We start from the raw sequence: 19190 nt of genomic DNA on the forward strand, positions 1-19190 counted from the left end.
CACACAGCCAAATGCAGCGGGGAGAAAATGATCTTTATTCTGTCCACCAGCATTTGGTATTCAGTCATATTGGTGGGGCAGCGCTGGTTCAGTCATACTCTGAATATACAGAGTGGCCACTGTAACAGTGCCCAAGGCCCTGAGTGACACTGGATCTACATTGCAGCCAGCTGTCAATCAGGGCCTGGGGCTAAGTTACAGCGGCCACTTTGTATACTCAGAGTGTGACTGAATCAGCGCTGCCCCACCACTATATCTGAATACAGAATGATGGTGGGGAGAATAAAGATAATTTTCTCCCCGCTGCATTCAGCTGTGTGCAGGCACCAGGACAGCATAATAATGCTGTTAACCTGCAGATTAACCCTATATCTGCAGGTTAACAGCAGTATTCCTAGTTCCCTGTAATTTTATTTATGTATATATACTGAGTAATAAAATGGAATAGGAAATTTGGGGACTGATTTGCCTTAGACTATTAAAGTCACTTAGCTGCTGATTAAGTCACGTCAATGGTTGTGAAGGGGTTAAATATGGAGAAAAAATTTAGTTCATGAAAAACATTTTTAGGGAGCTGGAGAAAAGTTAACGAAAGACAGAAATGAAAGTAAATTCATAGGAGGTTTATATGCAACACATTTTACCTGAAACATCTATCTGTGAGTGGTGTAAGAACAAGCCTGCTACAGTTTCCCAAATATTCATATCCATATGGGACACTCGTGGTGACCATTTTGACTACAACATTGCCTTTTTCCCAGTAATATCTCATTTGTGCAATCCAACTGAAATCTGAAATTTTAGAGATTCCACGTTTGTTCAAACTGGAAACAACATCTCGAGCTGAAAAATAGTTACAAATAAATTTCTAAGCTTTGCATAGTTGACAAATACAGTATAAACAATGAATGATTATTAGATCACATTTGCAATTGAACAGATTTTCTCGTCCTTCAAAAATCACTGCCTATCTCTAAATAATTATAAGTTGAATGTACACAAATATGTTTATCCCAATGTTCACTGTAATTTGGCTATGGATACTTTTTACATGAAAAAAAAATGCCTGTTTATGTTTACATTTGTTAGTTGGTCATTTTAGTTGATAAATCTCCACTATGGTTCAATTCAGTCTGTGATCGTCATTCCTTCATGTATTATCTTTCTCCCTGATATGGAGTTTACAACCTGATTCAAATTTCAGTATTTTCTTTTGTGGAAGTGTCTCTCCAAGAAGTATTATTATGAGTTATATCAGCTTGATGTAAGGGTTGTGTATATCTAGAGTGCTGCTACTTTCATTGCTCATATATCTATACAGCTCATAACCTGAACTTATATACTCTACATACACAATATTTCTTTTTTACACCATTTTCTCTGCCCTGAATGAGATACTTTCTCCCTTCTGCATGCTATAGAAATCTATGCACAACCACTGCACTTCTGTTATCTCTAACAATAAGGGCAGAACAGGGCAGATAGAGTTTTCAGAACCAGGAGCAGGAGCTCTGATGAATTTGTAACATTTTTGTAAAAGTAAGCAGCTACATAAAGCACTTAGAGACACTCTGCAGCAGCAAAATGATAAGAAAAATTTAATGCAAAAAGTTGCTACAAAAGTCATCCTACTGAATTTCAGGAAGCAAATGAGCAATACAAATAATCTGTGCAAAGGTGTACATAGCCTATTAATCTTAACTAATTATACTAGTAATCTGTTTTGTGCCTTCTATTTATTACAATTATAATAACATAGGCAAAACATTACATAAGAGCTTTAACTGACCATCGAGCCTTGCAAGTTCCGACAACACATTGCAACTGCCCAGAGAATCAGTCACCATTTATTGAGATTGGGAAACTGTCTTTGCCAACTGTTTTTGCAGGTGTCTATGCATTTCCTTGGTCATTGGACTTGCTATTTTTTTGTAATGGCTGATAAAGTATTAGAAAGAAACAAAAAGTGACCAGTACCTCCTAACAATCCTGACTGCATTAAATACTTACTAGAAAGTGCAGAAGCTAGCATTTTGTGTCCAACAACACATGTACAATCATTAAATATATGAACTTTATACTGCATTTTTGCCATAGGGAATACACTTAAAAAATCAGGAAGTTAGTTCACAAATTGTCCAGTTCATGTGATCCCACTAAGGCTACGTTCACATTTGCGTTGTGCGCCGCAGCGTCGGCGCCGCAGCGCATAACGCAAACGAAAACGCAGCAAAACGCACGCTAAAACGCTGCGTTTTGCGCCGCATGCGTCCTTTTTGGCCGAAAGTTGGACGCAAAAAAAATGCAACTTGAAGCGTTTCTTGCGTCCAACGCTTGCGGCCATGCGGCGCAAAACGCAGCACAACGCATGTCCATGCGCCCCCATGTTAAATATAGGGGCGCATGACGCATGCGGCGCCGCTGCGGCGCCCGACGCTGCGGCGCTGACCGCAAATGTGAACGTAGCCTCAAGCATTATTTATTAACAAGCCATCACATTATGTAACTTGGATATAATCTCAAAAATACATGTAATGCACATTTTCAGAGCAATTCATCTCTTTTGACTCATATCAAAATATCTAGAGCCAAGAAGAAAGTATCTGAGTAATGTTGATTGTTCTCACTATTCTACCTTCCATAAAATGCTTTCAAACAGCAAAGATTTCAGTCCTTTTTGAGAGATTTGGGCCTTTTGGAGCTTTTTAGAGGACTGGAGAAAATTACCGTTCTCTTATGAGTCACTGTATTAAGCTGTGCTAAATAATTTGCCATAATAACTGATAAATGGAATTTGTCAAAACCTTTAAACTCTTTCACGCCATAGCCAATTTATATTTTTGGGTTTTTGTTTTTCCTCCCGTCCTTCCAAGAGCCATAACCGAGATGAACGAACCTTTCAAGTTTCGGTACGGATTCGGCGCCTGTCCTTGCGTTTGCCGAATAGTTCATCGAACATATCCGAACCCCATTGAATTCAATGGAAGGCAAAACCAAACGCATAGGCAAAACCTTCAGGGGGGTGCAAGAAGCAGCCAAAACAACTCAAAGTAAGGGCAGACACCAGGAAAAGTGGCATCAATTCACCCACAGTATAAATTATATAATAGCCCAGCAGCAGTCAGCCATGGGCCATGCATGAGGTATCAGGGTCTGGCCCAACATTTACAGCTTTGAATTGAATATTAAATTAAGATGAGGTGGGTGAGGGACTAGTGTAATCCTGCTGTGCTGAGAAGCCCTGATACCTCATTAACCCCTTACTGACATCGGATGGGATAGTACGTCCGATGTCAGCTCCCCTGCTTTGATGCAGGGCTCCGCGGTGAGCCCGCATCAAAGCCGGGACATGTCAGCTGTTTTGAACATTGAACAGCTGACATGTGCCCGCAATAGCGGTGGGTGAAATTGCGATTCACCCGCCGCTATTAACTAGTTAAATGCTGCTGTCAAACGCAGACAGCGGCATTTAACTACCGCATCCGGTCGGGCGGCCGGAAATGACAGCATCGCCGACCCCCGTCACATGATCGGAGGTCGGCGATGCCTCTCCATTGTAACCATAGAGGTCCTTGAGACCTCTATGGTTACTGATCGCCGGTAGCTGTGAGCGCCACCCTGTGGTCGGCGCTCACAGCACACCTGATTTTCTGCTACATAGCAGCGAACAGCAGATCACTGCTATGTAGCAGAGGCGATCGTGCTGTGCCTGCTTCTAGCCTCCCATGGAGGCTATTGAAGCATGGCAAAAGTAAAAAAAAAAAGTAAAAAAAAATGTGAAAAAAATAAAAAAAATATAAAAGTTTAAATCACCCCCCCTTTCGCCCCAATCAAAATAAATCAATAAAAAAATCAAATCTACACATATTTGGTATCGCCACATTCAGAATAGCCCAATCTATCAATAAAAAAAAGCATTAACCTGATCGCTAAACGGCGTAACGAGAAAAAAAATCGAAACGCCAGAATTATGTTTTTTTGGTCGCCACGACATTGCATTAAAATGAAATAACGGGTGATCAAAAGAACGTATCTGCACCAAATTGGAATCATTAAAAACGCCAGCTCAGCATGCAAAAAATAATCCCTCAACCAACCCCAGATCGTGAAAAATGGAGACGCTACGAGTATCGGAAAATGGCGCAATTTTTTTTTTTAGCAAAGTTTGGAATTTTTTTTCACCACTTATGTGAAAAATAACCTAGTCATGTTAGGTGTCTATGAACTCGTAATGACCTGGAGAATCATAATGGCAGGTCAGTTTTAGCATTTAGTGAACCTAGCAAAAAAGCCAAGCAAAAAGCAAGTGTGGGATTGCACTTTTTTTGCAATTTCACCGCACTTGGAATTTTTTTTCCATTTTCTAGTACATGACATGCTAAAACCAATGATGTCGTTCAAAAGTACAACTCGTCCCGCAAAAAATAAGCCCTCACATGGCCAAATAGATGGAAAAATAAAAAAGTTATGGCTCTGGGAAGGAGGGGAGTGAAAAACGAACACGGAAAAACGAAAAATCCCACGGTCATGAAGGGGTTAAACAGCTCAAACTGCTTTTCTGCTCAGCCATACTCAGGTTGCACAAATGTCAGCTTGGTAGACCACTAATGTAAGAAACAATGTTTTTTAATAAAATTCTTTAAACATTTTAGTAAAAAAAATTGCACAACTCTGACAAGTCATGAGATGCAATGGAACAATGATAACATATGACATCACAAGAGGCACCCTGTGATGCTTAAAACATTTTGAGAGGAATGTAGGCAAAATTGGAAAGCAGACAACTACAAATATTAAACCGAAAAAGACAAAGTACCAAGAAAATAGACCTAGCTATAATCAGGATGTATTAGGCTGTATCTCAATATAGTATTAGTTCAACAGAAAAGTAGTATTGAGTGAGATACGTGTAAGACTTCAATAGGGCATATAATAACAGGAAACCTGGAATCTGACAACTATAATTTAGTTTGTTACACCATATTTCCATCTCTTCCAGACTTTAAAAAGTTGAGGGTGTGTGAAGGAATCCTTGGAATCCCAGCTAGTGAGTTCTTCAAGATGTTGAATCACATTAATTTTTTTCATCTATTCTGAATTGTTTGGAGGAACTTCCTGTTTCCAGTGAAGGGGGATTAAATGTTTGGCAGATCCTAATAATATTGCTAATATATTGTGTTTTGGGCTTAAGCTGTAATGTGGTTCCGGACAATAAAACTTCTTTCGGAGTTAAAGTGTTGTTTATCAGACCTATGTTTTTTAGAGTCTCCACTATCTCCAACCAATATGGCTTTATTTTTTGGGAAAAACCAAAGTATATGGGACAAGTCTCCTTTATGTGCTCTACATTTCTAATGGAGGTCTGAATCTTTTAAACCAAAATGGTACAGGAGTTCAGGGGTTCTGTACCACTGGGTCAACATTTTATACGAGTTTTCGTGCAATAATGAACATCTGGAGAAACCATGAGAGTTAGATAAGATAGAGTCAATTTCATCTTCACATAAGGAAATATTTAATTATTTTTGCCAGGAATATATAAAGGTTGGTTTATAGGGGGATTGAGGTGAGATCAGATGGTTATAGATCTTTGAAATTCCTCTAGGGATGGGATAAGAAAGCTTTCTTAGCATATCTTTCTTAGCCAGGTCCACATGCTAGTGGTAGAGAATATTGATTTAAATGTTGAAAAGACATGAGTTATATGATTAGAAGGAACTACAGAAGTCCCAATCATCCATGCCTCCAGCATCACTTGCCAAGAGCTGAGTGATGGTATAATACGGTAACTCTGACCATAGATTATAAGGGACTGAATATTCAGGATTTAAAAGGAAAGGGATAGTAGATATAGGAGTTTGGGATAAGAGTGCAAGTTTAGGGGACAGTTCCTTTTCTAAGGTTTGCTTAATGGCAAAAGTTGTTGCGGTAATAACATTGCCCAATGTTTCAGGAGGTAGGGTCACTCCAGTCCAGATGTATTTGAGGATTTTTACCTAAAAGTAAGTATTCTTAAGCCAATTTTTTTTTTTTTTTTTAGAAGAGTTCGTCAAGTTAAGCCATCTATTCATTTGAATTGCATTATAATAAACCTGGATATTAGGGAGTCCGATGCCTCCTTTGTGTTTTGTTTGGAAAAGGATTTTATGTGCTAGCCTTGGATTTTTATACTTCCAGATGTATTGAGACATGTTAGGTGTCAAGTACCCACGCTGCACAGGGGGAATCTCGACCCATGTCCTCTGCGGTCTCCCATTCTTCCCCAACCACAGAGAAGTCTGCTCAGCAGAGATGTCCATCCCAGGATCTGGCTCAAGCTGATACTATGCTTCTGGTTACTGCTGCTGTCCCAGGTTCAGCCTTTGTAACAAGCATTGATCAGCGGCGAGCAAACATTCCAGGAACTAAGTCCTGCTTTTCGTCTACTGAACATACCCGTGGGATGAACTATCATTGGAGGTTGGAGGTCACATGCTTAGGTCCTGTAGCTGCTCCGATTGGACCACTGGGAAGGTCCCGGAAGGCTGCATCTATAAAAGGTCCGCATGGCCGAGCTAGTATAAACCTAATATCGTGTGTGTGGATGAGTGTATGTTATCTCGTGAAAGCTCCTAATTATCCCCTTCCCTATTGTTGTATGTGGTTGGGTGTTTGGAGCCGACTAGCGCCAGATAGTGCAATCCAGCACAAGAGCACAAAGTACTGTGTCATTTCAGCAGCATTCGCCAGTGCGGCACTGTGAGCAACTAGTGCGCCTTCCAGGCCCTAGTTAGGGTGGTTAGTGGCGTCCGCCAGAGCAACGCTGCATGCACCTAGTGCAGTAAATTATTAGTTTAGTGTCTCCCTGGCACCACAGTTGCGGCGCCGAACACTAATGGGTCTAGAGGGACTCTAACCCTCTGTCCTTGGGGTAGGGTCCCGTGACCAAAACACTAGCCTTCATTTTGCAGTATTGTGGCCCTGTGACGCAACAGGGTTCGCCTCCTTACATACCAGGTGAAGCTTACCTGTGTGTGTTCACATTATACCACCATATTCTGTCAGCCATTACCGAGCAGCAGGTGTCATCTCTGCATGGTGTACCCCGGGCTGTGATCGCACCTTATATCTTCCTTAATATTATTTGGTGCGTTCAGCCAGACCTAACATTATACTAGCGCCAGGATCTAGCTAGTAATGGCAGACAAACAGCGACTGCAGTGGTACTTCCAGCAACTGGATGGCAGGTTGGCGGCTCTCGAGCACACAACCTCAGCTGTGGATTTTACCGCAGTTGCTGTTTAGGCTGCTAGCGTGGCTGCAGTTAGTTTGTCCACTGCCACCCCTGTTCCGACCTTATCTCACCTTCCGCTGTCATATAAGTTTTCTGGTGATAGCAAGTCATAGTAGGGGATTCATAAGCCAGTGTGCTTTATACCTTGAGCTCCTGGCTGCACATTTCCCCTCAGAGCAGGCCAGGGTGGGATTCATAATATCCCACCAGTTGGGCAGCGCGTTGGAGTGGGCTACGCCACTGTGGGAGCGCGATGATCATGTGGTGCAGAGTGCTCCGCGGTTCCTGAGCACTCTGAAACAGGTCTTTTTGGGACCTCGAGTCACCCATGATACGGCGCTCCAACTGCTGGCATTGACACAGGGCTCATCCATGGTCAGCCATTTTGACGTCCATTTCCGGACTTTAGCATCTAGGCTGGAGTGGCAGACAAAGTCTTAATTTAATCCCTGTATTTTGGTGGGGACTGGCTGACCATGTAAAAGATGCTTTGGCCACTAGGGAGATTCACAAAACACTGGAGGAAGTAATAGAGGTATCAACTAGCATCGACCTTTGTTTTAATGAGCAAAGGTTGGAGCGAGCCCAATGTAGGCAGAGATTTGGCTTGCTCCCACCTTCACCAAACCTCTGGAATCTTCGGTCCAGGCATTCGAGCCACATGAGGCCATGGAGGTGTCACAAGCGGGATCTAAGTCTCAGACCGCTCGTGCACTCAAGGTCTGTCATGTCCACTGGCAGTCAGGACATCGTGCCTCCAGATGTCCTCAGCAGTCGGAAAAACATCCCCGTTTAGTGACTGTAGGAGGTGGCTCACTAGACTCAGCGGTGTTTCCCCCAACTGTCCTTCAAGGGGACAATAACCATAGGCCCATCCACTCACACGGTAGAGCTTTGCATGGATTCTGGAGCAGAGGGCAACTTTTTGTCATCTGCCTTCGCCCAATGGCACACAATACCACTGGTGATGCTCGCCAAGCCAGTGACCGTACAAGTGGTAAACGGGTCGACACTGCCCTCACAGACAACACATCACACCATCCCATTTACCCTTTCTATGTCACGGTCCCATCAGGAAATTATCTCCCTGCTTGTCATTCCCGAGGGAATTGATGAGGTCCTGTTAGGGATACCCTGGTTACGTTACCACTTCCTTCATATAGAGTTATCTAGATGGAAAATTTTGGGATGGAGAGAATCATGCACGGTGGACCCCGGGCTGCAAACGCATCTTATATCTCCCTTAATATTATTTGGTGCATTCCGCCAGCTCTAACAAGACATAATCTATTTACTTGAAAAAAAGAAAGAAGGTGGGAGATTTAAAGGAAGCGTGTTTAGATGCTAAATGATTTTGGGAAAATGTTAGAAAAATGTAAGGATAGTAACACAGGTAGCTGCCTTATTAATTTGCCCACAGTAGAAATTTTAGAATAGCACATCATCATTAAATCATGAGCAAAACATGAGCTATCAGGGTCTGGGCCAGAATTTAGAGCTTTCAATTGAAGTGTAAGCCTTCATGGCTGAGAGCTCTGATACCTCATGCAACAGCTCAATTTTTTCCCACAGTCAGGTGGCACAAACATCAGTTTCATAGACTACTATTGGTAGAAAAATGTAAGGTAGCACAGGTACTTGAGTGGAAGTCAGTGCAGGCCTGCCGGTCTGGGAGCCCTACTGCTACAGGTAAAACACATGAAGGAGACCCAACTTGGAGTACAAACATTTCCCTAAGTTAAGGGCAAACACCAGGAACAGTAGCATCAATTGACCCACAGTAAAAATGTTATAATGGCGCAGCAATCAGGCATGGGCCATGCATAAGACAGGGTCTTGGTTAGCATTTCCAGCTTTGAAAATAGGATGAAATTAAGAGGTGGGTGAGGTAGGCCTGCTGTGCTGGAAGCCGTGCCAAATTCAGGCAACACACATGAAGCAGACCCAACTTGGAGTACAAAAATGTCCCAAAATTAGGGGCAGACAACAGGAAACGTGGCATCAATTTATCTACAGTAGAAATTTGATAATGGCTAAGCAGCAGTCAGCCATGTGCCATGCATAATTTATAAGGGTCTAGGACAGTATTTAAAGTGTTAGAAGGGAGGCGACATAGCAGGAGGTTGCAGTAGGTGAGGTGGGAGATGACAAGGGCATTCATTAGTGTATTTGCAGATTTATAGTTGAAGAATGTGCAAATCCTAAAGCTATTTTTGAGTTAGTATCGGCAGGAACTGGAAAGGGCTTAGTTCTCAGATTTGAAGGAGATATCAGAATTAAGCTAGCGGGACTGGGGACAATGGGCAGCCATTGACTTTGATTTTTTGGGGGTTGATTGAGATAGTGGAAAGATGATTAATTTAATTTTTTCCATGTTAAGTTTTAACAAAAATCTAGTAGTGAAGAAGGATGAAATAGCGGACACACATTGTGGGAGAAATAGCGGACACACATTGTGGGATTCTGGTTAGTAAGGAGGTGATTTCAGGTCCACAGAGGTAGATCTGTTTTTCATCATCCTAGAGATGATACCGAAAGCTGTGAAACTCCATGACCTTGTGGTATAGCCATTTTTATGCCACTTTCTCAGCCTTGATGCACTGCTGTAGAAAGCACAGTCTCTGTGTGCTTATTTCTGGTGTCCACACCCCTCGTGTTATCGACTTGCATCACTACAAAAGTCTTTCGGGCCAATGTTTAACCAGTTGATATGCACTGTTCTGACATGGTGGAATTCCACTGTGCACATGTTGCAGTGACTATGGAAGCAGTGACGAACCCTGGTAAAGTATAACATTTTGCATAGTCTAGCCCAATGTACTACGAACGTGTGGCAAATCACGCTTGCGGAGTGGGCACAGATGAAGGACCTCTGCACCCTTCTGCACAGTTTTGAAGTGGCTACTAATATGGATAACACTGATGTTGACATCATCAGCATCTCTATTCCAGTCATCTACATGCTGGAGCACACTTTGAGGATGTGGTTGTCCCAGAAGGAGGATGTGGAAGTGACAACAATATCTCTAAGCTTTGGACTGTCATCGCACAGTCAGGTGCTATGGGAGGATGGATTACAGAGATCGAGGAGAGCACATGGTACCAGACAAACTTTTAGTAATGGTGCAGGTGCCGAGGGACAAATGGAGGGTTAACGGGAGAGAGGTGATGGGAGTACAACAGTCATGAGATGAAGAGGATAATGATTGTTATGATCTGGTGATCTTGGAGCTGCATGAGAGACTTTCTCAGGAGTAGGTGGTAGGAGAAACATCTGGCTGACGCAACACCGGGGCAGAAGTAAATCGGCGTTTAAGCTCCTGAAAGGCAGAGACAGCTGCAGAGGACCAATTCATTACATCAGCGCCTTTCTTCGTCAAATCGGTCAGGGGTTTAACCACACTGGAGAAGTTAGCAATGAAACGGCGATAAAAATTAGCAAAGCCCAAAAATTTCTGAAGGCTCTTCACAGATGTGGGCTGAATCCAATCATGAAAGGCCTGAACCTTAACCGGATCCATCTCTATAGATGAGGGAGAAAAAATGAAGCCCAAAAAAGAAACCTTCTGTACTCCAAAGAGACACTTAGACCCCTTCACAAACAAAGCATTATCACGAAGGATCTGAAATACCATTCTGACCTGTTTCACATGAGACTCCCAATCATCAGAAAAAATTAAGATGTCATCCAAATATACAATCATGAATTTATCAAGATAATTCCGGAAAATATCATGCATGAAGGACTGAAAAACAAATGGAGCATTAGAGAGCCCGAATGGCATCACAAGGTATTCAAAATGGCCTTCGGGCGTATTAAACGCAGTTTTCCATTCGTCACCCTGCTTAATACGAACAAGATTATATGCCCCCGAAGGTCAATTTTAGTAAACCAACTAGCCTCCTTAATCCTGGCAAACAAATCGGAAAGCAAAGGTAAAGGGTAGGGTTGAGCGACTTTCATTTTTTTAAGATCGAGTAGGGTTTTGGGAAACCCGATTTTGTCCAGAGTCGAGTCGAGTGCAGTCGGCCGATTATCGCTAAAAGTCGGGGATCGACCGAAACACGAAACCCAATGCAAGTCAATGGGGAAGCATAGTCGGCAGTGAGTGGAGGCCAGGAAAACACCTACAGTGCCCATTTTAATGCCAAAAACATCCATTCTTGTTTCTGAAGCTTGCCAATCTTAATTAACTGTATAATAATAGTTGGGCATAGGGAATTGGGGGAAAGTTGTGGGGGGAGTAGGGCTGGCTCAAGTTTTTCGTGGGCCCAGGAAATGCGGACTACGTCACGGCGGTGTTGCAGGGAAAGGTAAGTATTTAAAAGTTGCAAGTGCTGTGATCCTGAGCAAGCAGGGGGGGGGCCCACTCGTTCGCATTGCCACTGGCACAGGGCCCCTCAAAGTACGGCGGTGTGTTTGCATGGCGGGGGCGCCTCCCACCAGCAGCGACACTTTTGCGTACTCTGAGGGGCCCTGTGCCAGTGACGTCGCCAACGAGTATGCCCCCCCACCTGATGAAGGAACCTGCACTTTCATCTGCACCTTCCTCTTTGTCCCTGTGTAAGGTGGTATAACATGCGGGAAGGGGAACCTTACTTTCAGCAGGGACAGATTCTGGCTGTGTAGAGTACAAGGGGAATGTAGTGGTCTAGGTCAATGTACCAGCAGACTCATTTAGCAGTGGCTGGGCAATGGGCAGGATGAGGAGGAAACAGATATAGGGCCAAAGAATAAAGTAGGCTACATGCAGTTCAAAATTGGTAACAGGACTAAACAGGCGGCATTGCTTTGTTCAGTGGAGTAGCAAACCCAAGAGCAGCAGACACTGTTTCAAGGGCCTAACCACACTAGTAGGCCAAATGCAGTTTAATATCTGATAGTATAGGGCGAAAGCCAGAATGTGGAAGCTCAGCTTTGTTCAGTTGAGGACAACACCAGGGAGGGGCAGACACCTTTAGTAGGCCGGAAAAGCCTATTGCATTTTTTAAAATGGTAATTTGGAGCAGAAGGTTGAAGCTCAGCTTTATTTAGTTGAGGGCAACACCAGGCAGGGGCACACAGACAGACACCTTTAGTAGGCCGGAAAAGCCTATTGCATTTTTCAAAATGGAAATTTGGAGCAGAAGGTTGAAGCTCAGCTTTATTTAGTTGAGGGCAACACCAGGGAGGGGCAGAAGCCGTTAGTAGGCCCTAACCACCATTTTTTTTTTTAAAACCACTTAATGAGAGCCGGAAGGTTGAAGCTCAGCTTTATTTAGTTGAGGACAACACCAGGGAGGGGCAGAAGCCGTTAGTAGGCCCTAACCACCATTTTTTTTTTTAAAACCACTTAATGAGAGCCGGAAGGTTGAAGCTCAGCTTTATTTAGTTGAGGACAACACCAGGGAGGGGCAGAAGCCGTTAGTAGGCCCTAACCACCATTTTTTTTTTTTAAACCACTTAATGAGAGCCGGAAGGTTGAAGCTCAGCTTTATTTAGTTGAGGACAACACCAGGGAGGGGCAGAAGCCGTTAGTAGGCCCTAACCACCATTTTTTTTTTTAAAACCACTTAATGAGAGCCGGAAGGTTGAAGCTCAGCTTTATTTAGTTGAGGACAACACCAGGGAGGGGCAGAAGCCGTTAGTAGGCCCTAACCACCATTTTTATTTTTTAAAACCACTTAATGAGAGCCGGAAGGTTGAAGCTCAGCTTTATTTAGTTGAGGACAACACCAGGGAGGGGCAGAAGCCGTTAGTAGGCCCTAACCACCAATTTTTTTTTTAAAACCACATAATGAGAGCCGGAAGGTTGAAGCTCAGCTTTATTTAGTTGAGGACAACACCAGGGAGGGGCAGAAGCCGTTAGTAGGCCCTAACCACCATTTTTTTTTTAAAAAACCACTTAATGAGAGCCGGAAGGTTGAAGCTCAGCTTTATTTAGTTGAGGACAACACCAGGGAGGGGCAGAAGCCGTTAGTAGGCCCCAACCACCATTTTTTTTTTTAAAACCACATAATGAGAGCCGGAAGGTTGAAGCTCAGCTTTATTTAGTTGAGGACAACACCAGGGAGGGGCACACAGACAGAAACCTTTAGTAGGCCGGAAAAGCCTATTGCATTTTTCAAAATGGTAATTTGGAGCAGAAGGTTGAAGCTCAGCTTTATTTAGTTGAGGGCAACACCAGGGAGGGGCAGAAGCCGTTAGTAGGCCCTAACCACCATTTTTTTTTTTAAAACCACATAATGAGAGCCGGAAGGTTGAAGCTCAGCTTTATTTAGTTGAGGACAACACCAGGGAGGGGCAGAAGCCGTTAGTAGGCCCTAACCACCATTTTTTTTTTTAAAACCACATAATGAGAGCCGGAAGGTTGAAGCTCAGCTTTATTTAGTTGAGGACAACACCAGGGAGGGGCAGAAGCCGTTAGTAGGCCCTAACCACCATTTTTTTTCTTTAAAACCACTTAATGAGAGCCGGAAGGTTGAAGCTCAGCTTTATTTAGTTGAGGACAACACCAGGGAGGGGCAGAAGCCGTTAGTAGGCCCTAACCACCATTTTTTTTTTTAAAACCACATAATGAGAGCCGGAAGGTTGAAGCTCAGCTTTATTTAGTTGAGGACAACACCAGGGAGGGGCACACAGACAGACACCTTTAGTAGGCCGGAAAAGCCTATTGCATTTTTCAAAATGGTAATTTGGAGCAGAAGGTTGAAGCTCAGCTTTATTTAGTTGAGGGCAACACCAGGGAGGGGCAGAAGCCGTTAGTAGGCCCTAACCACCATTTTTTTTTTTAAAACCACTTAATGAGAGCCGGAAGGTTGAAGCTCAGCTTTATTTAGTTGAGGACAACACCAGGGAGGGGCAGAAGCCGTTAGTAGGCCCTAACCACCATTTTTTTTTTTTAAAACCACTTAATGAGAGCCGGAAGGTTGAAGCTCAGCTTTATTTAGTTGAGGACAACACCAGGGAGGGGCAGAAGCCGTTAGTAGGCCCTAACCACCAATTTTTTTTTTAAAACCACATAATGAGAGCCGGAAGGTTGAAGCTCAGCTTTATTTAGTTGAGGACAACACCAGGGAGGGGCAGAAGCCGTTAGTAGGCCCTAACCACCATTTTTTTTTTAAAAACCACTTAATGAGAGCCGGAAGGTTGAAGCTCAGCTTTATTTAGTTGAGGACAACACCAGGGAGGGGCAGAAGCCGTTAGTAGGCCCCAACCACCATTTTTTTTTTTAAAACCACATAATGAGAGCCGGAAGGTTGAAGCTCAGCTTTATTTAGTTGAGGACAACACCAGGGAGGGGCACACAGACAGAAACCTTTAGTAGGCCGGAAAAGCCTATTGCATTTTTCAAAATGGTAATTTGGAGCAGAAGGTTGAAGCTCAGCTTTATTTAGTTGAGGGCAACACCAGGGAGGGGCAGAAGCCGTTAGTAGGCCCTAACCACCATTTTTTTTTTTAAAACCACATAATGAGAGCCGGAAGGTTGAAGCTCAGCTTTATTTAGTTGAGGACAACACCAGGGAGGGGCAGAAGCCGTTAGTAGGCCCTAACCACCATTTTTTTTTTTTAAAACCACTTAATGAGAGCCGGAAGGTTGAAGCTCAGCTTTATTTAGTTGAGGACAACACCAGGGAGGGGCAGAAGCCGTTAGTAGGCCCTAACCACCATTTTTTTTTTTAAAACCACATAATGAGAGCCGGAAGGTTGAAGCTCAGCTTTATTTAGTTGAGGACAACACCAGGGAGGGGCACACAGACAGACACCTTTAGTAGGCCGGAAAAGCCTATTGCATTTTTCAAAATGGTAATTTGGAGCAGAAGGTTGAAGCTCAGCTTTATTTAGTTGAGGGCAACACCAGGGAGGGGCAGAAGCCGTTAGTAGGCCCTAACCACCATTTTTTTTTTTAAAACCACTTAATGAGAGCCGGAAGGTTGAAGCTCAGCTTTATTTAGTTGAGGACAACACCAGGGAGGGGCAGAAGCCGTTAGTAGGCCCTAACCACCATTTTTTTTTTTTAAAACCACTTTATGAGAGCCGGAAGGTTGAAGCTCAGCTTTATTTAGTTGAGGACAACACCAGGGAGGGGCAGAAGCCGTTAGTAGGCCCTAACCACCATTTTTTTTTTTAAAACCACATAATGAGAGCCGGAAGGTTGAAGCTCAGCTTTATTTAGTTGAGGACAACACCAGGGAGGGGCACACAGACAGACACCTTTAGTAGGCCGGAAAAGCCTATTGCATTTTTCAAAATGGTTATTTGGAGCAGAAGGTTGAAGCTCAGCTTTATTTAGTTGAGGGCAACACCAGGGAGGGGCAGAAGCCGTTAGTAGGCCCTAACCACCATTTTTTTTTTTTAAAACCACTTAATGAGAGCCGGAAAGTTGAAGCTCAGCTTTATTTAGTTGAGGACAACACCAGGCAGGGGCACACAGACAGACACCTTTAGTAGGCCTGAAAAGCCTATTGCATTTTTCAAAATGGTAATTTGGAGCAGAAGGTTGAAGCTCAGCTTTATTTAGTTGAGGGCAACACCAGGGAGGGGCAGAAGCCGTTAGTAGGCCCTAACCACCATTTTTTTTTTTTAAAACCACTTAATGAGAGCCGGAAGGTTGAAGCTCAGCTTTATTTAGTTGAGGACAACACCAGGGAGGGGCAGAAGCCGTTAGTAGGCCCTAACCACCATTTTTTTTTTTTAAAACCACTTAATGAGAGCCGGAAGGTTGAAGCTCAGCTTTATTTAGTTGAGGACAACACCAGGGAGGGGCAGAAGCCGTTAGTAGGCCCTAACCACCATTTTTTTTTTTAAAACCACATAATGAGAGCCGGAAGGTTGAAGCTCAGCTTTATTTAGTTGAGGACAACACCAGGGAGGGGCACACAGACAGACACCTTTAGTAGGCCGGAAAAGCCTATTGCATTTTTCAAAATGGTAATTTGGAGCAGAAGGTTGAAGCTCAGCTTTATTTAGTTGAGGGCAACACCAGGGAGGGGCAGAAGCCGTTAGTAGGCCCTAACCACCATTTTTTTTTTTTTAAACCACTTAATGAGAGCCGGAAGGTTGAAGCTCAGCTTTATTTAGTTGAGGACAATACCAGGCAGGGGCACACAGACAGACACCTTTAGTAGGCCTGAAAAGCCTATTGCATTTTTCAAAATGGTAATTTGGAGCAGAAGGTTGAAGCTCAGCTTTATTTAGTTGAGGGCAACACCAGGGAGGGGCAGAAGCCGTTAGTAGGCCCTAACCACCATTTTTTTTTTTAAAACCACATAATGAGAGCCGGAAGGTTGAAGCTCAGCTTTATTTAGTTGAGGACAACACCAGGGAGGGGCAGAAGCCGTTAGTAGGCCCTAACCACCATTTTTTTTTTTTTAAAACCACTTAATGAGAGCCGGAAGGTTGAAGCTCAGCTTTATTTAGTTGAGGACAACACCAGGGAGGGGCACACAGACAGACACCTTTAGTAGGCCGGAAAAGCCTATTGCATTTTTCAAAATGGTAATTTGGAGCAGAAGGTTGAAGCTCAGCTTTATTTAGTTGAGGACAACACCAGGCAGGGGCACACAGACAGACACCTTTAGTAGGCCTGAAAAGCCTATTGCATTTTTCAAAATGGTAATTTGGAGCAGAAGGTTGAAGCTCAGCTTTATTTAGTTGAGGGCAACACCAGGGAGGGGCAGAAGCCGTTAGTAGGCCCTAACCACCATTTTTTTTTTTAAAACCACTTAATGAGAGCCGGAAGGTTGAAGCTCAGCTTTATTTAGTTGAGGACAACACCAGGGAGGGGCAGAAGCCGTTAGTAGGCCCTAACCACCATTTTTTTTTTTTTAAACCACTTAATGAGAGCCGGAAGGTTGAAGCTCAGCTTTATTTAGTTGAGGACAACACCAGGGAGGGGCACACAGACAGACACCTTTAGTAGGCCGGAAAAGCCTATTGCATTTTTCAAAATGGTAATTTGGAGCAGAAGGTTGAAGCTCAGCTTTATTTAGTTGAGGACAACACCAGGCAGGGGCACACAGACAGACACCTTTAGTAGGCCTGAAAAGCCTATTGCATTTTTCAAAATGGTAATTTGGAGCAGAAGGTTGAAGCTCAGCTTTATTTAGTTGAGGGCAACACCAGGGAGGGGCAGAAGCCGTTAGTAGGCCCTAACCACCATTTTTTTTTTTAAAACCACTTAATGAGAGCCGGAAGGTTGAAGCTCAGCTTTATTTAGTTGAGGACAACACCAGGGAGGGGCAGAAGCCGTTAGTAGGCCCTAACCACCATTTTTTTTTTTTTTAAACCACTTAATGAGAGCCGGAAGGTTGAAGCTCAGCTTTATTTAGTTGAGGACAACACCAGGGAGGGGCAGAAGCCGTTAGTAGGCCCTAACCACCATTTTTTTTTTTAAAACCACATAATGAGAGCCAGAAGGTTGAAGCTCAGCTTTATTTAGTTGAGGACAACACCAGGGAGGGGCACACAGACAGACACCTTTAGTAGGCCTGAAAAGCCTATTGCATTTTTCAAAATGGTAATTTGGAGCAGAAGGTTGAAGCTCAGCTTTATTTAGTTGAGGGCAACACCAGGGAGGGGCAGAAGCCGTTAGTAGGCCCTAACCACCATTTTTTTTTTTAAAACCACTTAATGAGAGCCGGAAGGTTGAAGCTCAGCTTTATTTAGTTGAGGGCAACACCAGGGAGGGGCAGAAGCCGTTAGTAGGCCCTAACCAAAGTTGAAGGCCAAATGCAGTTTAATTTCTGATACTATAGGCCGAAAGCCAGAAGGTGGAAGTTCCGATTTAGACAGTGGAGGACAATTTGAATTAGGGACTGCAGACAGACTTAGTAGGCTGTCCCCTGTGGACCATGCATCCACCACATTAACCCATTGCGCCGTAATGGACACGTAATCTTCCGTGGCCATGCCTACAGGTCCATGCGTCTGTTGTCAGGTGCACCTTTGTACTCACAGATTGCCAGAGTGCATGGACAATGCGGTCTTCTACATGCTGGTGGAGGGTTGGGATGGCTTTTCTCGCAAAAGAAGTGTCGACTGGTTAGCTTGTAGCGTGGTACAGCGTAGTCCATCATGGCCTTATTAATAGTAAATAAAATATATAACTAGGCTCTATGAACTTTTAAATAGGTTCCAGGGGTACACGGGCAGCATTGGTGTGGTCAGTGGAGGAGTATTGCAAGTAGGGGCTGCAGACAGGCTATCAAAGGCCTAAAATAACAAACAGTAGGCAGTCATGGCAGTTTTACATCGGTTACATGGATACACAGGCAGGCACTCCAGGCAGCATTGTGGTCAGTGGAGGAGTATTGCAAGTAGGGGCCGCAGACAGGCTATCAAAGGCCTAAAATAACAAACAATAGGCTCATGGCAGTTTTACAGCGGTTACATGGATACACGGGCAGGCAGCTTGGTGGTCAGTGGAGGAGTATTTAAAGTAGGGACCGCAGACAGGCTTCAAAGGCCTAACATAAGAAAATGGGCTGGCTGTAGGCACTTTATAATTGGTTCCAGGGGTACACGGGCAGCAGTGGTCTGGTCAGTGGAGGAGTATTTAAAGTAGGGACCGCAGACAGGCTATCAAAGGCCTAAAATAACAAATAATAGGCTCATGGCAGCTTTACAGCGGTTACATGGATACACAGGCAGCTTGGTGGTGAGTGGAGGAGTATTTAAAGTAGGGACCGCAGACAGGCTATCAAAGGCCTAAAATAACAAACAATAGGCTCATGGCAGCTTTACAGCGGTTACATGGATACACGGGCAGGCAGCTTGGTGGTCAGTGGAGGAGTATTTAAAGTAGGGACCGCAGACAGGCTTCAAAGGCCTAACATAAGAAAATGGGCTGGCTGTAGGCACTTTATAATTGGTTCCAGGGGTACACGGGCAGCAGTGGTCTGGTCAGTGGAGGAGTATTTAAAGTAGGGACCGCAG

The 19190-nt window shown here is 43.9% G+C and overlaps 1 protein-coding gene across 1 annotated transcript in view; it reads right to left on the reverse strand.

Annotated features, from left to right (window-relative positions):
* Positions 1–19190, reverse strand: part of LOC143775062 (dynein axonemal heavy chain 3-like) — a 2972411-nt gene that overhangs the window by 1853931 nt on the left and 1099290 nt on the right. The window contains exon 30 of the mRNA XM_077262897.1: positions 645–843. Coding sequence (XP_077119012.1) covers positions 645–843 — 199 coding nt within the window. The remainder of the gene's footprint in view (positions 1–644; positions 844–19190) is intronic.

Source organism: Ranitomeya variabilis, chromosome 5, assembly GCF_051348905.1.
Source record: "Ranitomeya variabilis isolate aRanVar5 chromosome 5, aRanVar5.hap1, whole genome shotgun sequence".
Taxonomy (NCBI): domain Eukaryota; kingdom Metazoa; phylum Chordata; class Amphibia; order Anura; family Dendrobatidae; genus Ranitomeya; species Ranitomeya variabilis.